The sequence below is a fragment of the Microcaecilia unicolor genome, chromosome 3, assembly GCF_901765095.1.
Source record: "Microcaecilia unicolor chromosome 3, aMicUni1.1, whole genome shotgun sequence".
NCBI lineage: Eukaryota > Metazoa > Chordata > Amphibia > Gymnophiona > Siphonopidae > Microcaecilia > Microcaecilia unicolor.
In genome coordinates this window covers 552,242-572,205 of record NC_044033.1, presented here as the reverse complement: position 1 = coordinate 572,205, position 19,964 = coordinate 552,242, and the positions used below count along the sequence as shown (strand labels likewise).

The 19,964-nt window shown below is 45.5% G+C and overlaps 1 protein-coding gene across 1 annotated transcript in view; it reads left to right on the top strand.

Moving 5' to 3' along the window:
* The window catches only part of PEX6 (peroxisomal biogenesis factor 6), a 314,233-nt gene that overhangs the window by 274,339 nt on the left and 19,930 nt on the right, over positions 1–19,964 (top strand). The window contains exons 16-17 of the mRNA XM_030195683.1: positions 5,412–5,528; positions 6,671–6,748. Of these exons, the coding sequence (XP_030051543.1) occupies positions 5,412–5,528; positions 6,671–6,748 (195 nt within the window). The remainder of the gene's footprint in view (positions 1–5,411; positions 5,529–6,670; positions 6,749–19,964) is intronic.

Sequence of the window (19,964 nt, the reverse complement as noted above, 5' to 3'; positions counted from 1 at the left end):
GGGTGAACAGTGGAGTGCCGCAGGGATCTGTATTGGGACCGGTGCTATTTAACATATTTATAAATGATATGGATATTGGTACAGTGAGTGAGGTGATTAAATTTGCAGATGGTGTAAAACTGCAAAATGTGCAGACTGTAAAATACTGCAGGAAGACCTTAGGAAATTGGAAGACTGGGCATAGGCGCCCCGTATAAGAGGCTTGGGGAGGCTAAGTCTCCCCAGCCCGCCACTGCCCCGCCCCGCCGCCACCGTACCTTTAAATATTATAGTTTTGCTGGAGTCGCGGGCAGCCGGCATTGAAGACATCGGCAGGCTTACGCCGGTTCCAGCAGCCTGCCTTCCCTTCCCTCGTTGCAAGTCGGATGATGGCTCCGCCCTCGTAGAAACAGGAAATACGTCAGAAGAGGGCGGAGCCATCATCCGACTTGCAACGAGGGAAGGGAAGGCAGGCTGCTGGAACCGGCGTAAGCCTGCCGATGTCTTCAATGCCGGCTGCCCGCGACTCCAGCAAAACTATAATATTTAAAGGTACGGCGGGGGGGGGGGGGCAGGAAGGAAACAGGGCAGACGGGAGAGGAGAGGAGGGTTGCTGCACATGGTGGAAGAAGGGGAGAGGAGGGTTGCTGGACATGGGTGGATGGAGGGAAGGGGAGAGGAGGGTTGCTGGACATGGTGGAAGAAGGGGAGAGGAGAGAGCAGGGGAGAGGAGGGTTGCTGGACATGGGTGGATGGAGGGAAGGGGAGAGGAGGGTTGCTGGACATGGGTGGATGGAGGGAAGGGGAGAGAAGGGTTGCTGCACATGGTGGATGAAGAGGAGAGGGCAGGGGAGAGGAGGGTTACTGGACATGGGTGGATGGAGGGAATGGGAGAGAAGGGTTACTGGACATGGTGGATGAAGGGGAGAGGAGAGGGGAGAGGAGGGTTGCTGGACATGGGTGGATGGAGGGAAGGGGAGAGGAGGGTTGCTGGACATGGTGGAAGAAGGGGAGAGGAGAGGGCAGGGGAGAGGAGGGTTGCTGGACATGGGTGGATGGAGGGAAGGGGAGAGGAGGGTTGCTGCACATGGTGGATGAAGGGGAGAGGAGAGGGCAGGGGAGAGGAGAGTTGCTGGACATGGGTGGATGGAGGGGAGGGTAGGGGGGAGAGGAGGGTTGCTGGACATGGAGGGAGGAGTGAGGAAGGAGATGAGATGACGGAAAAGGAAGAGAGTAGAAAAACTGCACATGGATGAAGAAAATAGGCAAAAGCTGGATCGATTGGACAGTCAAGTTTGCGGAGGACCCAGCTTTTACTTACGGATGTAGGACAAGAAATGAAGAAGAAAGGCGGAAAGTAAACAAATAAATGGAAAGGAAGCCCTGGAAACGGAGTTAAGAGGACAGATAGCAGCAGAATCGGATACTGGGCCAGCACAATCAGAAAAACAAAGTCACCAGACAACAAAGGTAGAAAAGATCATTTTATTTTCATTATAGTGTTTGGAATATGTTCACTTTGAGAATTAGGTGTTCAACATTAAAAGTTGATTTACTTATTTATGACATTTTGTCCCACATTAAACATGAATTAGGATGTTTTGTGGCTCTACATGAGAATTGTGATATTATGATCCCTTGTTTCAATATTGTTGACGGTCTGCATTTTCCATATGGGTGGTATATTGGTGTATTAGGTTCTGCCCAGTGTAATATTTATGGTACAGTAAGGTTCAGAGTGTGTTTTTGCACAAAGTTGTGCATAGTGTTTTGCAGTTGAGCGATTGTGGTTAGTATATGCTTTGAGCAACCACTTTATTCTTTGACATATGATACATAGCTAATATCTAAATTTAATAAAAGGTATTAATTGTGACATTTATTTTTTTTTTCTGTGTGTGATCTGAGAATTATGGATTTAAGCCCCACCCCTGGCCCCACCCCTAACCCCGCCCCCTTTAGCCTCCCCAAACAGTTGGGCCACCGACCGCTTATGAGACTGGGCATTCAAATGGCAGATGAAATTTAATGTGGACAAATGCAAGGTGATGCACATTGAAAAGAATAATCTGAATCAGAGTTACCTGAAAAAGATCTAGGTGTCATAGATAATACGCTGAAATCTTCTGTTCAGTGTGCAGCGGCAGCCAAAAAAGCAAACAGGATGCTAGGAATTAGGAAAGGGTTGGTGAATAAGACCAAAAAATACTACAATGCATCTGTATCGCTCCATGGTACGACCACTCCTTGAGTATTGCTTTCAGTTCTGGCCATTGTATCTCAAAATAGATGTAGCAGATTTGGAAAAGGTTCAAAGAAGTCCAACTAAAATAATAAAGGGATTGGAACTCCTGTCATATGAGGAAAGGCTAAAGAGGTTAGGGCTCTTCAGCTTGGAATAGAGATAGATGAGGGAAGATATGATCGAGGTCTACAAAATCCTGAGTGGTGTAGAGCGAGTACAAGTAAATTGATTTTTTACTCATGCCAAAAGTACAAAGTCTAGGGGGACACTCAAGGAAGTAAAATGGAAATACTTTAAAAACAAATAGAAGGAAATATTTTTTTACTCAACAAATAGTTAAGCTCTGGAACTCTTTGCCAGAGGAGGTGATAACAGTGGTTAGCGTATCTGGGTTTAAAAAAGGTTTGGAGAAATTCCTGGAGAAAAAATCCATAGTGTGCTATTGAGACAGACATGGGAATCAACTGCTTGCCCTGGGATTGGTGACATGGAGTGTTGCCACGATTTGGTTTTCTGCCAGATACTTGTGACCTGGATTGGCCACTGTTGGAAGCAGGATACTGGGCTAGATGGACCATTAGTCTGACTCAGTGTGCCTACTCTTACGTTCTTATGATTCACAGTCACCTGTTTCACTCCACTCAGAATTTTATAGACCTCTACTATATCTCCTTTTGGCTGTCTCTTCTCCAAGCTGAAATACCTTTGCTTCTTTTACTGACTTTCTCTTCTGTGATTGTGGAGGAAACAGATGAATAATGGATTGTGACCTGAGATTTACTTTTTGCTGGAGTTTTTTTAGCTTTCTGTGCATACAATATTTTGTATTTATGTTAATCAGATGTTTGTTTAATATTATGTTCGTTTTATTGTATACCATCTAGAACTGTAGATTAGGCAGGTGTATAAATTGTTTTAAATTTTAAAAAAGTAATGTTAAAGGAATAACCCATGGCACAGGGTTGTGTTGCTGTGTCTGAGCATATAATGGGAAGTGTAGGGTAGACTAGTCTGTTAGTATCACTGTCGCAGATTTTCACACTCTTCCCTCTTATTTATTTGTTGCATTTGTATCCCACATTTTCCCATCTATTTGCAGGCTCAATGTGGCTTACATTATGCCGTAATGGCGATCGCCATTTCCAGAATGAGAAATACAAAGTGGTATTGCGTTAAAGTTCATTAGTGACAAAGTATATGAGCAATCAAGTATAGAGAGTTCAGTTTTGTTCAGTTCTGGTATAAATTTCGTTGTCTGGTATTTAGGATGGATCATTGTGGTAAGCCTTTTTGAACAGGTTGGTTTTTAGTGATTTTCGGAAGTTTGTTAGGTCATGCATTGTTTTTCTGACATTTGGTAGTGCATTCCATAGTTGCATGCTTATGTAGGAGAAGCTGAATGCATATGTTGATTTATATTTTAGTCTTTTGCAGCTGGGGTAGTGGAGATTCAGGAATGTGTGTGCTGACCTTTTTGTGTTCCTGGTTGGTAAATCTATGAGGTCTGACATGTAGAACAGGGCCTCGCCGTGAATGATTTTATGAACCAGGGTGCAAATTTTGAATGCAATACGTTCTTTAAGTGGGAGCCAGTGTCGTTTTTCTCTTAGGGGTTTGGCGCTTTCGTATTTCATTTTTCTGAATATGAGTCTGGCTGCTGTGTTTTGGGCAGTTTGGAGTTTCTTTATGATTTGTTCTGTGCATTCGGCATAGATGTCATTGCAGTAATCTAGGTGGCTTAGCACCATTGATTGTACCAGGCTGCGGAATATTTCCCTTGGGAAGAAAGGTTTTACTCTTTTGAGTTTCCACATTGAATGGAACATTTTCTTTGCTGTATTTTTCTCATTGCTTTCTAGTGTGAGATTTCGGTCAATTGTAACTCCGAGAATTTTCAGGCTATCTGAAACAAGGAGGGTGTAGTCTGGGGTGTTTATAGTGGTGGGTTTGTTTGTGTTATATTGTGATGATAGGATGAGACGTGTTTTTTCTGCGTTGAGTTTTAGTTGAAATGCATCCGCCCATGAGTTCATGATTTGGAGGCTGTGTTTGATTTCATTTGTGATTTCTGTTAGATCATGTTTGAAAGGGATGTAGATCGTGGCATCGTCTGCGTAGATGTAGGGATTAAGGCCTTGGTTGGATAGTGATTTGGCTAGAGGTGTCAGGTTGAAAAGGGTCAGTTAAAGCTGTGATCCTTGGGGTATTCCACATTCAGGTTTCTATGGTGATGATGTATTTGAATTTGATATCACTTGGTATGTTCTTGCAGTAAGGAAGCCTTTGATCCAATTAAGTACACTTCCACCAATCCCGAAGTATTCTAGGATGTTTAACAGTATTTTGTGGTTTACCATGTCAAACGCGCTGGACATGTCGAATTGTAGAAGTACAAAATTGCCAGTTGCAATTGCTTGTTTGAATTTGGTTAGGAGAGTGATTAGTACTGTTTCGGTGCTGTGGTTGGATCGAAATCCTGATTGTGATTCATGTAGTATTGAGCATTTGTTTAGGTAGTCGGTAAGCTGCTTGGTTGCCATACTTTGCATTAGTTTGACTGCCAGAGGGATAGATGCTACCGGGTGGTAGTTGGTTATGTCATTTGCTTTTTTCTTTGAATCTTTAGGTATTGGGGTGAGTAGTATGTGTCCTTTATCCTTAGGGAAGAGACCATGTTGTAACATGTAGTTTAGGTGTGACGTGAGGTCTGCTATGAAGCGTTGAGGGGCGGATTTTATTAGGTTGTTGGGACATATGTCCAGTTTGCAGTGGGATTTGGCAAACCTGTTGATCGCTTGGGTGACGGTTTCATCGGTGAGTAGAGCGAAGTTTGTCCAGATTTGGTCTGCTGGATATTCATCGGGGATTGGGTCCAGTCAATGAATTTTTCATGGTCGGTGGTATTGAGTGGTAATATGATTCGTAGCGTTATAATTTTCTCGTTGAAGTATTTAGCAAGGTTGTCTGCTGATGGGGTGTCTGTGCTGGTTGTGGTAACCGGTGTGGTATCTAGTAGTTTGTTCACGAGTTGGAAAAGTTTATGCGTGTCTTTGTGGTCTGGCCCTATTTTGGTTTTGTAGTATGACCTTTTGGGTTGTCTTATTGCATATTTGTATTTCCTTTGCATTTGTTTCCATGCGTTAAGTGTGTATTCATCTTTTATTTTTACCCCATTTCTGTCGCACAGGGTAGTATCACAGATGCTGTCTGAGCTTGATGGACTTCATCCTAGTGCTGATGTATTTGTCATAGGAGCTACAAACCGACCTGATCTCCTTGACCCAGCACTGCTCCGACCTGGCCGGTGAGACTTTTCAGTAGCTTCTCATTTAAATTTGGGTTGTGGAAGAATAGCAGTACCCCTGCCTCAAACTAGATACATCACAGGGACTTTAAACTGCAAGACTTTGTGAATTTGCTGCACTGCCTGGATCAAGTTTATAGAAAGCTAATTGCAGTGCAGACTGGGAGATGCAGTTTGTGGGGCAGTTCTGCAAAAAGAAATAAGTGGCAGGAATCCCAAGCACATTGGCTGCCTGGGATTGGCTGTTATTTGAGGGCTGGGTGAATGCAGGGAGTGGGGGAGGGGGTTTGAAAGACTGGGTGAATGCTGGGAGTGGGGGAAGGGGGAATGGCTGAGACTGGGTGAAGGCTTGGGAGTGAGGGAGGGGGGTGTGAGAGTGGGTGAAGGCTTGGAGTGGGGGAAGGGGTATATCAGACTGGGTGAAGGCTGGGAGTTGGGGGGAGAGGGTATTAGAGAGATTATGTGAAGGCTGGGAGTGGGGGAGGGGGTATGTCTGGGTGGAGGCTGGGGAGGGGGGAAGGGGTAAGAGAGACTGGGTGAAGGCTGGGGGTGGGTGGGTCTATGAGAGGCTGGGGTGAAGGGGGATATGAGAGGGCTAGGTGAAAGCTGGAGAGTAGGTACGAGAGACAGGGTGAAGGCCGGGGGTGGGGGTATGAGAGGCTGGGTGGAGGCTGAGAAGCGTGTGTGAGAGAGACTGGTGGGGACCCAGGCCATATTTTTGCCCACAGACACTAATTTACTAAGGCTCGTTTCCTTTTCTGTTTCTGAAAGAGCTACTGTGGACAATGTTGGAGGGGTAGGGAAGGAGGTCTTAGTAGCTGGCTCCTAGATTTAATTGAAAAGCCTGCTATAAAGTATCCTAATAAAGGTCATTGATACTATGCTCTGATATCGAGTTGTTGACATCTAGCCTGTTTCACCAGTGCAGTATCCTCCTTCACGTTTTCTGTTTTCAACAATATATATTACCTATAGATAAAAGCAAATCACAATTAAGAAAAATTAGCATCAACCAGCTCAAAAATATTAATCCATAGCAAATAAAATAAACTATAATTGTATCCAGTGAAGGAAAAGTTATGCCAAATAGCCAGAGAACATTTGGATCATTTGTTGTTTAATTTCTTTTTTTTTTCTGACAGGTTTGATAAATTGCTCTTTGTGGGAATGAATGACGATCGAGAATCCCAGCTCCGAGTGCTGAAGGCTATCACTAGAAAGTGAGTGCTCCTGTTACTCTCGGCCTCAAAAATTCCCTTCAGAGTCCAACAGAGTTCTCAACACATCTAAATATCAGATATTTCTTGAGGGTTCATTACTCTGAGGAGCATATCAAGTTTAGAGTTCTTTTAGGATGTTTAAATTATTTCTTTAGGCAGGAACAACAGAACACTTTTTTAGTTTCAGAGGTCAAACAGCCTAATCTCTAGGCCCACCCCAGATCTGGGCAAAATATTGATCAAACACAGTGGCATTGGTGGTCCATCCCATTCTGCTGCCTATGTCTGGACAAGTCAAGGACAAGTTTGTCAGCAGTCCAGCTTTAAGAGCCCAGTCCTGGGTCACTGGAAGTGCTGGTGTGCAGTCATAGTTCAAGATTGCTTGACCAGCACATGATGCGGTACAATGAGTACAAGAGCTGAGCAATAGTTACCTACCACAGTGAATAATAGGCAGCTTCCCGCAAATCAGTCAGCAGAAATGGTAACGTAAAAAAGAACCTGATCTTTACTCATCAAGAACACTTTGAACTAAATAACAATGAACACCCTTCCCATCCCCTAACCCCCAAATCTTCACCTTAATCTCACCTCTTTACCAACAGTACCCTCTTGCTTCAGTACTATTTATTTATTTTTGTTACATTTGTACCCCGCACTTTCCCACTCATGGCAGGCTCAATGCGGCTTACATATTGGAGGAGAAGTGGCCGAGTGGTTAGGGTGGTAGTTAGGGTGGTGGACTTTGGTCCTGGGGAACTGAGGAACTGAGTTCGATTCCCACTTCAGGCACAGGCAGCTCCTTGTGACTCTGGGTAAGTCACTTAACCCTCCATTGCCCCATGTAAGCCGCATTGAGCCTGCCATGAGTGGGAAAGCGCGGGGTACAAATGTAACAAAAAATAATCTCTCAAGTACTAGCATTCAGTAAACATTTTAAACCCCCCACCACCTCCCTCCCGCTTCCCTCTCCCCAAAGTTACATATATTAAGCATTCACTATACGACTATGAGCTAAAGGTGTTAGAGTTCCAAAAGGGTTCCCAAATTGTACAAACATGTTGCCCAGGAGCAGAATCCAGCTCTGTAACTTCACAATGTTCCAGAGAAGCTTGTGTGATCATCAAAGATCTCCATTGGGAAAATGTGGGTGACTCTGGTTGAAGCCAGCGTTGTAATGTTGCATAAATTGCAGAAATCCTTTGGGCACAGGATGGATAATATCAGAAGAGCTAAATAATGCTGTAGGTCTTGATGTCCAATGAGCTTTCCATATCAACAAAACATGTTCATTGATTTTATGCCAAAAACGCTGAGTACTCCGACTATGCTAAAATAAATGACCAAGGGATGTTGCTGGGCATAGACATTTGATGCAGCAATAGATGTTACTAAAATTGGCATTATGGACCCGGACTAGCGAAATGTATAGCTGCAAAATCAACTTAGATTGCTGTTCCCAGTATAAGATGTTTTTAGTAAAGACAGCATGTGATTGGAGACTACTCTGCAAGCGTAATATTGTAATTTCCACCTGTAGATCTTCTGTTCACCTCTGCACCAAGGCATCAAAAGTGAACTCTGGTAATAATTCCTTTAAGGCCACATGATAAAAACTTAATGGTATATGATTTTGGGCCTCCAGTGTAAACGTCTCCATTAATCTTTCATGAAGTTCTGCCATCAGGGCAGAGACTGGCAGTGAGCTGACATAATGTTGTAATTATAAATAGGAAAACACATCGTGGGCCGGCAGCTGAAATTCTGTTTTAAGAATATCAAAGGATTTCAAAGTCCCATCTTCTGCAATCATCTTGAAAAAGAAGTTTTAAACCACACTGCTCCCAGATTTAAAGCAACTAGAGGTGAGGCCTGAGAGAAAATCTCCGTTACCTTGTAGAGACAAAAATGGAGTTATCAAAGGGGAGATTACCAACACACCTACTGCCAAGTGAGATGAGCAGAATGGAAAATCGGAAAAATCTACCAAGCCTGTCCCAAACTTTTAGCAGGAGCATGAAGGACATAACTAAAATGAAAAGGGCCGTGATAAAAATGTCTCAAGTGGGGTGTGTGAAAAATGACACACCTCTCTCAAGTGGGGTGCATAAAAAGAGGTACAACTAGCAACCAATCATTGACTTGTCTCATGTTAAGTAAAGCTACTTTGCCCATCGTTGCCAGAGAAATGTGGAAAAGGTGGTTAGCTTAGTGGATGGCTTTCTAAAGGAAAAGTCCGTAGACCATTATTAAATTGACTTGGGAAAATCCACTGCTTATTTCTGGGATAAGCAGCATAAAATGTATTGAACTTTTTCAGGATCTTGCCAGGTATTTGTGACCTGGATTGGCCACTGTTGGAAACAGGATACTGGGCTTGATGGACCTTTGGTCTGTCCTAGTGTGGCAATACATAAGAAATATTTTCTTTGTCAAAATGTCATATCAGTAGGCCTTTCCCTTTGCGCTGCTCTTCACAATCAAGGGTAAATTACAACGGGCTCGTCATCTTAACATTGCTTGGAAGATACTATACGAAGCGGGTTTGTCTCCTGCTGCTCCCCCATTGGAGTTGGCTCCTTGTCGACATCAGCCCGACTTCAAAAATAGAAAAGGGTCCAGTCTAAATTTAAGAAGACTTCAGCTACAGTCTGAATTTCTCTGGGTGAATCCTGCTGTAAAGTGGACACTTGGAACTTTTTTTTCTTCGTTTTTGGCGGGATGGTGGGTGTTTGAGTCTGGATGGGTTGGTTTTGCTTGCATATGCAGGAGAGGGTTCGGGATGGTCTGTTCGGTGTTGAGTCATCTCACTTTCCCATTCGGAACCTATTGGGGTTCTATGTATGGCGTTGGATGGGGTGTGGTTGGGGGGGACTCAGGGTGGGGGAGGTTGTGTGTGTGCAGGGACTGGTTGTGGGTGGGTGTTTTTTCTCTGTGGGGTGGGGGTCTTTTTCTCTTCTCAGGATCAATGGGGTCCCTGTATATGCTTTCACAAGTTGCCTTCTGGTCTAGTTTCCTATTTCTTTGAGTGCTGATTTGAAGTTTTTGACCTACAATGTTAGGCTTGAATTTGCCTCAAAAATGCCACTTGTGGTATTCTTGCAGGAGACGCACTTTAAAAGGGAACATGAGAAATTCTTATCCCATCCTCGTTACTCCTCTGTTTACTTTGCCTCTGTGGCAGATGCTTCTAAAAAACGTGGGGTTGCTATTTTGCTCCATTCCTCTTTACAGGTACAGGTGTTAAAGATTAAACAAGACCCTGGGGGTAGATTTTTGCTTTAGAATTTATTGTTAGACAATTTAGCCTTCACCTTTTATCTTCGGTATACGCTCCTATTAATTCTCAGGAGTTCATTTTTGACAGGCTTGGTAAGACTTTCCTATCATATTTCTATGGAAAGATAATAGTGGGAGGAGACTTTAATGCAACTTTCCATCCCACCCTAGATAGGCCCGGCTACGGCCGCGGATGCTAAGATCTCAAATGCTCTAACTGATTTTGCACATACCTTGGGTATTTGTGACTTGTGGCGCATGCATCACCCAACAGCTCGTAACTACTACTTTTATTTTCACTCTTATGATTCATACTCTCGTATTGATGATCTACTAGTGGATATCTCCTTAGCTCAGGCAGGGTGCCTCTCAGACATTGGTGTTATAACTATTTCTGACCATGCCCCAACCTGGATCCATCTTCCCTCAATTTGAGAGGACGATAGGGATAGGAGGTGGACTCTGAATACAACTCTGTTGAGGGATGAGGAGACATGGGCGGCCTATAGTCTTTATTGCGGGAATATCTTGATACTAACTTGAATTCAGGACCATCGTTAGGGGTTGTCTGGGATGCCCTTAAAGTTGTTACTAGGGGTTTTTTCTGCAAAAGGCCAGTTCACAGGCTCGAGCACAGTGCTTAGAAGTGGCAAACTGTCTTTCCCAGCTAGCCCTGTTGGAGGAAACTCATAAGTCCTCCCGCTCGATATCTACCTTAAGGGAAATTCAAACTCTTTATTTGCGGTTAGGTAACATAGACCAGTTGCAATTCCTTAGGGGCCAACAACAACAGACCCATTATGTGCATAACAATAAGCCTGGTCGCTCCTTAGCTTTTAAGCTACGGCAGCAATGAATTGACTGTACTATCCTTAGATTGGGGGACGGTTGATGAAATTTTCTGACTAAATCCTTTCTGATTTGTCAGCGTTTTCAATCCTTTTACCAATCTTTATACTCTGCTGATTCCTCGATTCAGTCGGAGTCTAGTGGGGTTTTTTTGTCCTCTCAATCATTTCCCACCTTAACAGACACGAAACACGCTGCTTTGGAGGGCCTTGTTCTTATAGAGGAATTCAGTAAGGTTATTAAAGAACTCCCAGTTGGGAAATCCCCTGACTTGGATGGTTTACCAAATGATTTCTACATGTTCTTTTGGAGCGAGTTGGCACCCATGTTAGCTGAGATTCTTAATGAGGTTCATTCCTGGTCAGGTCTTCTCCCCTCAATGATGGAAGCATGGATTGCAGTGATCCCAAAACCAGGTAAGGACAAAACGGAGTGTGCATCTTAACACCCTATTTCTGTTCTTAATTCTGATGTTAAAAAAATAGCTAAAATCCTAGCAAACCAGCCTGCCACAGTATTGCCAGACTTAATTCACCCGGATCAAGTAGGATTTGTCCCTCATAGGCAGGCCATGGATAATGTTCGATGTATGATTAATCTGGTACATGTTGCTAAGAGGGATGACCTTTCAGTTTGCCTTCTTAGTTTAGATGCTGAGAAGGCATTTGACCAAGTTCATTGGCCTTTTATTCATTGTGTAATGGAATGGTTTGGCCTTGGACCCGGATTTGGAGGCTGGATTCAAGCTTTATATGCCTCTCAAGCGTGTGTTTGCATCAATGGTGGTAATTCTTCCATGTTTCCTTTATATAAGGGAACCCATCAGGGATGCCCCCTCTCACCAATGTTATTTGCCTTGGTCATGGAGCCCCTTGCGGCTACTGTGCGTTCCGATCTTAATGTCTTTGACATTGCGGTAGGGGGATATGAGTTTAAGATGGCTATGTTCGCTCACGATGTATTACTTTCCCTAACCAAACCACTTATTTCCTTGCCTAATCTTGTTAAGCTTCTAGCGGAATATTTCTCAGTATCGGGTTTTAAACGTAACATGGCTAAATCGGAGGCCATGGTGATTGGGATTTCTCCCCAGATCTTACAATCTCTCCAGCATTCTTTCCCATTTCGATGGGTGACCAGAAGCCTCAAGTATCTGGGGATTCAGTTTACACCAAAGTTCTCTGACCTATTTTCTGCTAATTACCCTCCTCTTTTACAGGAACTGTATAAAGACTTGGACCGCTGGGGCACCTCAGACCTGTCTTGGTTTGGTAGGATTGCCACGTTGAAAATGATCATTGTGCCCTGATTGATGTATTTTTTCCAGGTTCTCTTTCTCCGCCTATCTCATAGTTTTTTGTCCGGCATGCAGGACCATCTCACTCGCTTTATATGGTGCAGCAAATGCCCATGCTTGCCTCGATCCCTACTTTACCGAGATCCAAAAAGGGTGGATTGGGAGTCCCTAATGTTTTCTGGTACTATAAAGCTACTGAAGCCCACGTTGCTCTTGAGTAGTTCCAGGCTAACTCTCAAAAACTTTAGATACACTTGGAACAGGTTTCTGTTGGTCCTTGCCCCTTGTGCTTACTAGTGTGACTTCTGCGTAAACACCGGGCTCTGCGGAATGATGCCTGTCCCTGCCTTTCATTATTTGGATGGATTGTTTGCTAAGCTTGATTTAATCCGGTCTAAATTGTCTCCCATAGCATACAACCCACTTTTTTCTCCTGGCCTGGTGCCAGGGCCCTTTATTCGCTGGATCTCCCTTGCTCTCACGAACTGGGGCCAGCTTTTTGACGATGAGGCTTTTATTTCTTTTGACTCCTTGGCTGAGAATTACCAACTTTTACCACATGAAATTTTTGCTTACACTCAGCTGACGCATTTTCTCTCCTCTGCTGGGATTAAGGCAAGGGTGTTTCGTGAGGACTCTTTCCGTGAGGATTTTTGTGAAGACTCCAGGGGGGTTGAGGGGTCTCATCTCCTGCCTGTATAAATATCAACATAAGCAAATATGCCCCCACGTCCAGCATCGATTGTGGAACGAGTAGATGTGAATCACTTGTTTACTCTTTCCAAAAATGCTAGGACTAGGGGGCATGCAATGAAGCTACAAAGTAGTACATTTAAAACAAATCGTAGAAAATATTTCTTCACTCAACATGTGATTAGACTCTGGATTTCTGTGCCAGAGAATGTAGTAAAAGCAATTAGCATCTAAATGGCAGATGATGTTTAATGTGAATAAGTGCAAAGTGATGCATGTAGGAAAGAGGAACCCAAACTATAGCTACATAATGCAAGGTTCCATGTTAGGAGTCACTGACCAAGAAAGGGATCTCGGCGTGGTTGACGATACATTGAAACCCTCAGCTCAGTGTGCTGCAGCGGCTAAGAAAGCAACTAGAATGTTAGGTATTAGTAGAAAAGGAACGGAAAACAAAAGTGAGGACATTATAATGCCTTTGTATTGGTCCATAGTGCGACCTCACCTCGAATATTGTTTTTTTCCAAATATTTTTATTGCTTTTTCAATTTCAACAAAAAAAAAAAACATTTGCCAAGTCTCAGACATAGGCTTTCACATACAATTCAAAACAGTTACAGATAAAGCAACCTTCCCCCCCCCCCATCCCTCCCGCACTATGGTGGTGACAAAAGCATTTCTCTCTTCTGTTCGTATGGGAGCCATATCTTCTGAAACAAATTAACATGGCCTTTTCTAATTGCTGTCAACTTAGACATCTGGTATATATAATCTAATTTACGTGCCACCAGCTGCATGCTTGGTGTTTCGACCTGCTTCCAGGCCTTCGCTAGCATAATTTTAGCTGCTACAAAACACTGGATCGCTAATTTATGCCAGTGTATCCTGACTTTCGAGGGCCGAAGGTGTAATAAGCAATATCCTGCCTGACTAGGGTATGTCACCTTAACCATTGTATGAACCATCTCCAGCACCTGTGCCCAATACACCTTGACTTTTGGACATTCCCACCAAATATGCATAAACGTCCCTCTTATCCCACAGCCTCTCCAACAGTCTGCAGACATGTGTGTGTAAATTCTCTGGAGTTTGTCCGGCGTGTAGTACCACCAGTACAGTATCTTATACCCATTTTCAATTAGGGGTTGTGCTATAGATGGCTTTAACAAATATCTATACACACTCCTCCAGCTCTCATCCGTACAGCTAGTTTGGAGCACCGACTCCCATCTCCTCACATAATATTCCTGGGGAGTTGAGAGCAGCAGCAGGGCCCTATAAAGCCTAGTCACACCGCCCCTGCCCCCTCCCCCCCTGATCGCTCTCTCGAGCACTGTTTCAGCCAACTCTAGTTCTTCCCTTGCTCGTCTGTGTATATAATTTCTCAAACAATGATAGTATACCAGATCCTTCTCCTCCAATCCATACTCCACCTGTAGATCCTGGAATTCCCGTATTGTCCCCTTATCTCATATCTGATCTATTTTATGGAGTCCCTGCTTAGCCCACCTTTGATACACACTCTCTGATTTTCCCAGTGGGAATCCTGGAGCTCCACAGATAGCCATTTGTAGGAAATATTTCCTGTCTGGGAATGTCTGCGCTCGGATGTGGTACCAGGTGTGTAAGAGATGACCTATCCCCACCGGAGCCCGTCTAATAGCTGCCCAGAGGTCCTTCCCCGGGGCCCATAGTATAGCTCCTAAGTATCGGGTTCCTAGCCATGCTCTCTCCCAGTGTAACCATTTCTTATTATTTTCAGGGTACCATTCCGCTAGAATCCTCAACTGTGCAGCCTGATAATATAGATAGAAATTTGGTACACCCATGCCTCCCATGGCCGGGAGTTGGAACATCACCGACCTGCGCACCCTGGGCGGCCTCTTCCGCCAAATGTACGCAAACATTTTCCTATTTAATTGTTGGAAAAACGAGCGGGGAATTGGTATTGGAAGGGCCAAGAACAGGTATAGTAGTTTTGGGGAGTATCATCATTTTTATTGCATGGACTCTGCCCATCCATGATATGTTTAGATCTTCCCATCTGTCTAACTCTTCAAACAACTCCTTTATCTTTCTGGGATAGTTTGCTTGAAACATTGTCTCTACCTGATTAGTAATTTGGATTCCCAAATATCTGATGGACTTCTCTGCCCAAACGAATGGGTGAGCCCTCTGTATTTGTTCTACCTCGCTTGGAGGCGTCGTGAGGTTTAAGATTTCTGACTTGTTTGCATTAATTTTAAAGCCTGACATGCGCCCATAGTGGTCCATGAGCTCCATCGCCCGCTCCAGTGATTGTCTTGGGTGTGTAAGGGTTAGTAAGATATCGTCTGCAAACAGCATGATCTTGTGCTCACGTCTACCTCTGACCACTCCCCGTATCTCTTGATGGCGTCTAACCATCCTGGCTAGTGGCTCAATTGATAGTGCAAACAGCAGTGGCGAGACCGCACACCCCTGTCGTGTACCTCTGCTCAAAGACAGCGGCTTGGTACGTGTACCATTTATCTTAATCATTGCCAGTGGGTTAGCGTATAGCAGGCGAAGCCAAGTCAGAAATCTTCCATCTAGTCCTATCTGTTTTAGGACCGCAAACAGAAATGGCCACTCTACTCGGTCAAACGCTTTCTCTGCATCCACCGAGAACACAATCACCGGAGCTTCATCATCCCTCGCTTGTTGAATAATATGGAGCAGACATCTAATATTGTCAAATGTCTGCCGTCCCTCAATAAAGCCCGCTTGGTCCTCATGCACCAAGCGTGGCATTACCCCCTGTAATCTCTTAGCCAGCACTTTAGTGAATATCTTATAATCAGTATTTAGGAGCGAAATCGGTCGGTACGATCCGCAATGAAGCGGGTCCTTACCAGTTTTAAGATCAGTACTATCTCTGCCATTCTCCAAGAGTATGGTAGTTCTCTGGCCGTTTCTAGGGAGGTCACCACCCTCAGCAACACAGGGGCCAACCATTTGGCATACATTTTATAGAACCTGACAGGGAACCCATCTGGACCAGGGGCCTTGTTATTGGGTAGATCTGCGATTGCCCTTTCTACATCTTCTAGTGTCATAGGACCTGACAGTGTTTCCAGTTCCTCATAGGCCATTTTAGGTAGGTCAACTTCCTTCAAATACTGAGCTATCTCATTCTCAGATGCTGTCTGTTCTGACTGATACAACCTGGTGTAAAATTCCCAAAATATTTCCTGTATTTTTTCTGTTTGAGTGTGGTGTTCTCCCAGAGCATCCTTTATGCCAGTAATGACATTCCGTTGCGCACTCTTTTTAAGCTTAAAAGCGAGTAATCTGCTAGCCCTATTCCCAAACTGAAAGTATTCTTGCTGTGTTTGCTGCATTTGCGTTGCTATTTCTGACAACTGTAGTTCATTTAATTGCGCCCTAAGCTCGTGCAGCTCTGCCGCCTTTTTCTTATCTGCCGGGTCAGTTTTATGGGCTTTTTCCAGATCTGCTACTGCTCTCCTGAGAGTGGTTTCCCGCTCCGCCCTGATTTTATTACAGTGGGCCTGAAGTGATATCAGCTGTCCCCTAAGTACTGCTTTAAGCCCCTCCCATATGCTGATAGGCTGTACTTCCCCCGTGTCATTAAATTTAAGGTATTCTGTTATATAGTTTTCTATGGTACTTATATTTTGCGGGTCTAATAGGAGAGCTTCATTCATCCTCCATTGCCACTGTCTTTTAGGCGCGTTTACTATCCTCATGGTTAGAACCACCGGGGAGTGATCTGACCAAGTTCTTGGTTCAATTTCCACATCACGCACTCTATCCCTTATTGCTTCCTCACCTAGCCAGTAGTCTATCCTAGAATATGAATTATATTTTGGTGAATAATATGTAAAGTCTTTTACTGGCCCATGCCTCTCTCTCCATAGGTCCTTTAGCCCCCATCTCATCATCCACCCCTTAAGGGCCACTCTATCCTTTTTGGCATAGGTCACCTTTCCCCCCGAATTATCTATTGCTGGGTCCATCGTGAGATTCAGGTCACCTCCCACCATAAGCTGTCCCTGTATGTGTTTTTGCATGAGTTCCTCTGGTTCCTCCAAAAATTCTCCCTGTCCCTCATTTGGAGCATATACACATACCAAGGTATAAAATATACTGTATAGGGATGCCACCACCAATACATATCTGCCTAATTTGTCCCTTATTGTTTTATGTATACCATGGGTGAGCACCAGACATAGCCACCATCACCCCCCGCGTCTTTTTGCCATCTAGACTCGACGCATACTGTATTATTGGAAAGCTTTTATGCTTCATCAAGTGTTCATGGCTTCGCTTTAAGTGGGTTTCTTGAAGAAACACCACGTCTGCTTTCAGACGCAGCATCTCTCTGAACACCTGCCTTCTTTTCTGGGGGGTGTTTAGGCCTCGCACATTCATCGTCACATACGTGCATACCGACATGGCATTCTATTTTTTCCCCCACCTATATATCCACCACCTAGTGCTCTCCCTCCCCTCCTTTCCCCTCCCAACCCCCCTCCCGCCCCCCACATCTGTGTTTGACATGCCAATTTACCCAATATTGGCATGTCCATTAAAGAGGAAATCACGTCAATAACTCAGCAACCTTCAGCATACCATCACTCTGCACCACAGGGCTAGTTAACTTCAGTGTGAAACAACTCCAGTCTTTTGTTAACATCAATAATCCCATAGGGCTATAGTCAAATGGTCATCCCATGCTCGCCGATGGGGTCATCCGCTTATCTGATAGTTGGCGCCTCAGTCTCCCCCTTCCTTGGGACACTCGCTGCCATTTCGGCCTTTCTTTCCGTGGTTGACCTGCTTTCTGCGGAGCTGTAGTAGCCTCATCTGATCCATGAGCCGCCAAATAGTCTTGTGCTTCCTCAATCGACCCCACTCTGCATTGTTTGCCTTCTTTGTAAAACATCAAGGCGAACGGATGCTGCCATTTATATTTAATCCCTGCTTCTCTCAGTTGGTTTGTTAGGGGTTTGAGTTCGCTGCGCCGCTTCAGGGTGGTGGATGACAAATCATGATAAATTGCTATGGGATAGCTATCCCACTCGATCGGTTCAGCCGCCCTAGCTTTCCGCATCACCGCTTCTTTTGTTTTATAGTCTTTAAAGCAGGCCACTATGTCTTTTGGCGCATTATTTTTGCGACCGCCCAGCGCTCTATGTGCTCTCTCAATCTGTATGGATTCCGAGTCTAGTGGGCTATCCGGCTCCGAGAGCAATTGGGCCGCTATGCGTTGTACCACCACTTCGCAATTCACATAATCCCGTAGTTCGGGTACGCCCCGTACCCGAATGTTAGCTCGTCGGCTTCTATTCTCTAGATCTTCTACTTTGTCTAGTAGGTATTGAGTCTCTGCCTTCTGGCCTTGCACACGTTGCTCTAGTGTCTGCAGCGTCTCCGCATTTCCTTCTAGGCCCGCCTCCAACTCCACCACGCGGCTGCCTAGTTCGGCCATTTCTCCCCGAAGCTCCGCACCTAAGGCAGCTATATCTTGGCGTACCTCTTTTAGGTCTTTTAAATCTGTGCGGATCTCCTGGAACCAGTTACAGAGCTTTGCCCAGACTTCTTGTTGTGGTGCGTCCGCCACTCCACCCTCTAGGAGAGCCGAGACTTCGTGGTCGGTCTTCTGACTCGCGCTATTTTCTTCCTGCTGCTGCATCGTCTTGGCGTCTTTGCGTTTAAACGCAAATGCCTGCAAATCAGCTGTTTTGGCACTTCCAGATGTCATCGTCCCCTGCGCTCCGCTTTCACACCGCTTTTCCTTCGGGGTTCGCCTTACAGCGTGGTGCAGATCGCGCCTATAATTAAAGCTTTGCGGTTGCTGGTTCGGGAGCTATCGTTTCAAGCCACCATTTGCAACGCTGACGTCACTTCCTCTCCTCACCTCGAATATTGTGTTGAATTCTGGTCGCCGCATCTCAAAAAAGATATAGTAGAATTCTCCGAGGACAAGCAGGCTGCTTGTTCTCACTGATGGGTGACGTCCACGGCAGCCCCTCCAATCGGAAACTTCACTAGCAAAGTCCTTTGCTAGTCCTCGCGCGCTCATGCGCGGCCGTCTTCCCGCCCGAACCGGCTCGTGTTCATCAGTCTTCTTTTGTCCGCGCTCGGTACGGTCGTGTTTGCGCCGTTCGCGCCCCTTAAGTTGACCCTCGCGCATCTTTTTGACTTTTCACTAAAAAAAAAAAAAAAAAAAGGGGATTCCGGAGAAGGGCCTTTGGTCTTTTTCCCTTCCCCCTATTTCTAGTTTTTGGCCCCGTTAAGTTTTCTTTCGTTTTCGGGGTAGGCCCCTTTGAGGCCTCGGGTCGAGGTTTTTCTCCCCATCTTTTTGGTGCCTTACCGCAATTACGAGTTTTGATTTCGCCGGCGTGATTTTTCCGCCCATGTCATCGAGGTCTCCCAGCGGCTTCAAGAAGTGCACCCAGTGCGCCCGGGTAATCTCGCTCACTGATAGGCACGCGTCGTGTCTTCAGTGTCTGGGGGCTGGGCACCGCCCGCAGGCCTGCAGTCTTTGCGCCCTTTTACAGAAAAGGACTCAGGTAGCGAGATTGGCCCAGTGGAACGTTTTGTTCTCGGGCTCTTCGTCGGCATCGGCACCGGGAGTATTGAGTGCGTCGACAGCGTCAACACCTCCGCCCTCGGCCGCGATGGTATCGATTGCATCGACGCATCGACCCTCTGCATCGTCGGGGCCGAGGCATCGGAAGGCTGCGTCGGCTTCGGTGGTACCGGGACCTCCGCTTCTGCTGATGTCGTCGGACGGTGGTGCTTCGTCTGGAGTGCAGGTGAGGGCTGTCCTTTCCCCTGCTGGTGGCGGTGAGCCTTCGGGTGGGTCTCCCCCTACCTTGAGGGCTCCTGCGGTACAGCCCCCCCCCCCCCCCCGAGACCGACCTTCTTCGGCCTCGGCCCCGAGGAAGCGACGGTTGGATTCTACGTCCTCGTCGGTACCGGGAAGCTCCGGTGACATGCTTTGTTTGAAAAAGTCAAAGAAGCATCGACACCGGTCTCCTTCCCGCGTCGGTACCGAGAGCTCTGGGTCACTGAGGGAGTCTGCACCCAGTAGGCATCGGCACCGGGAGG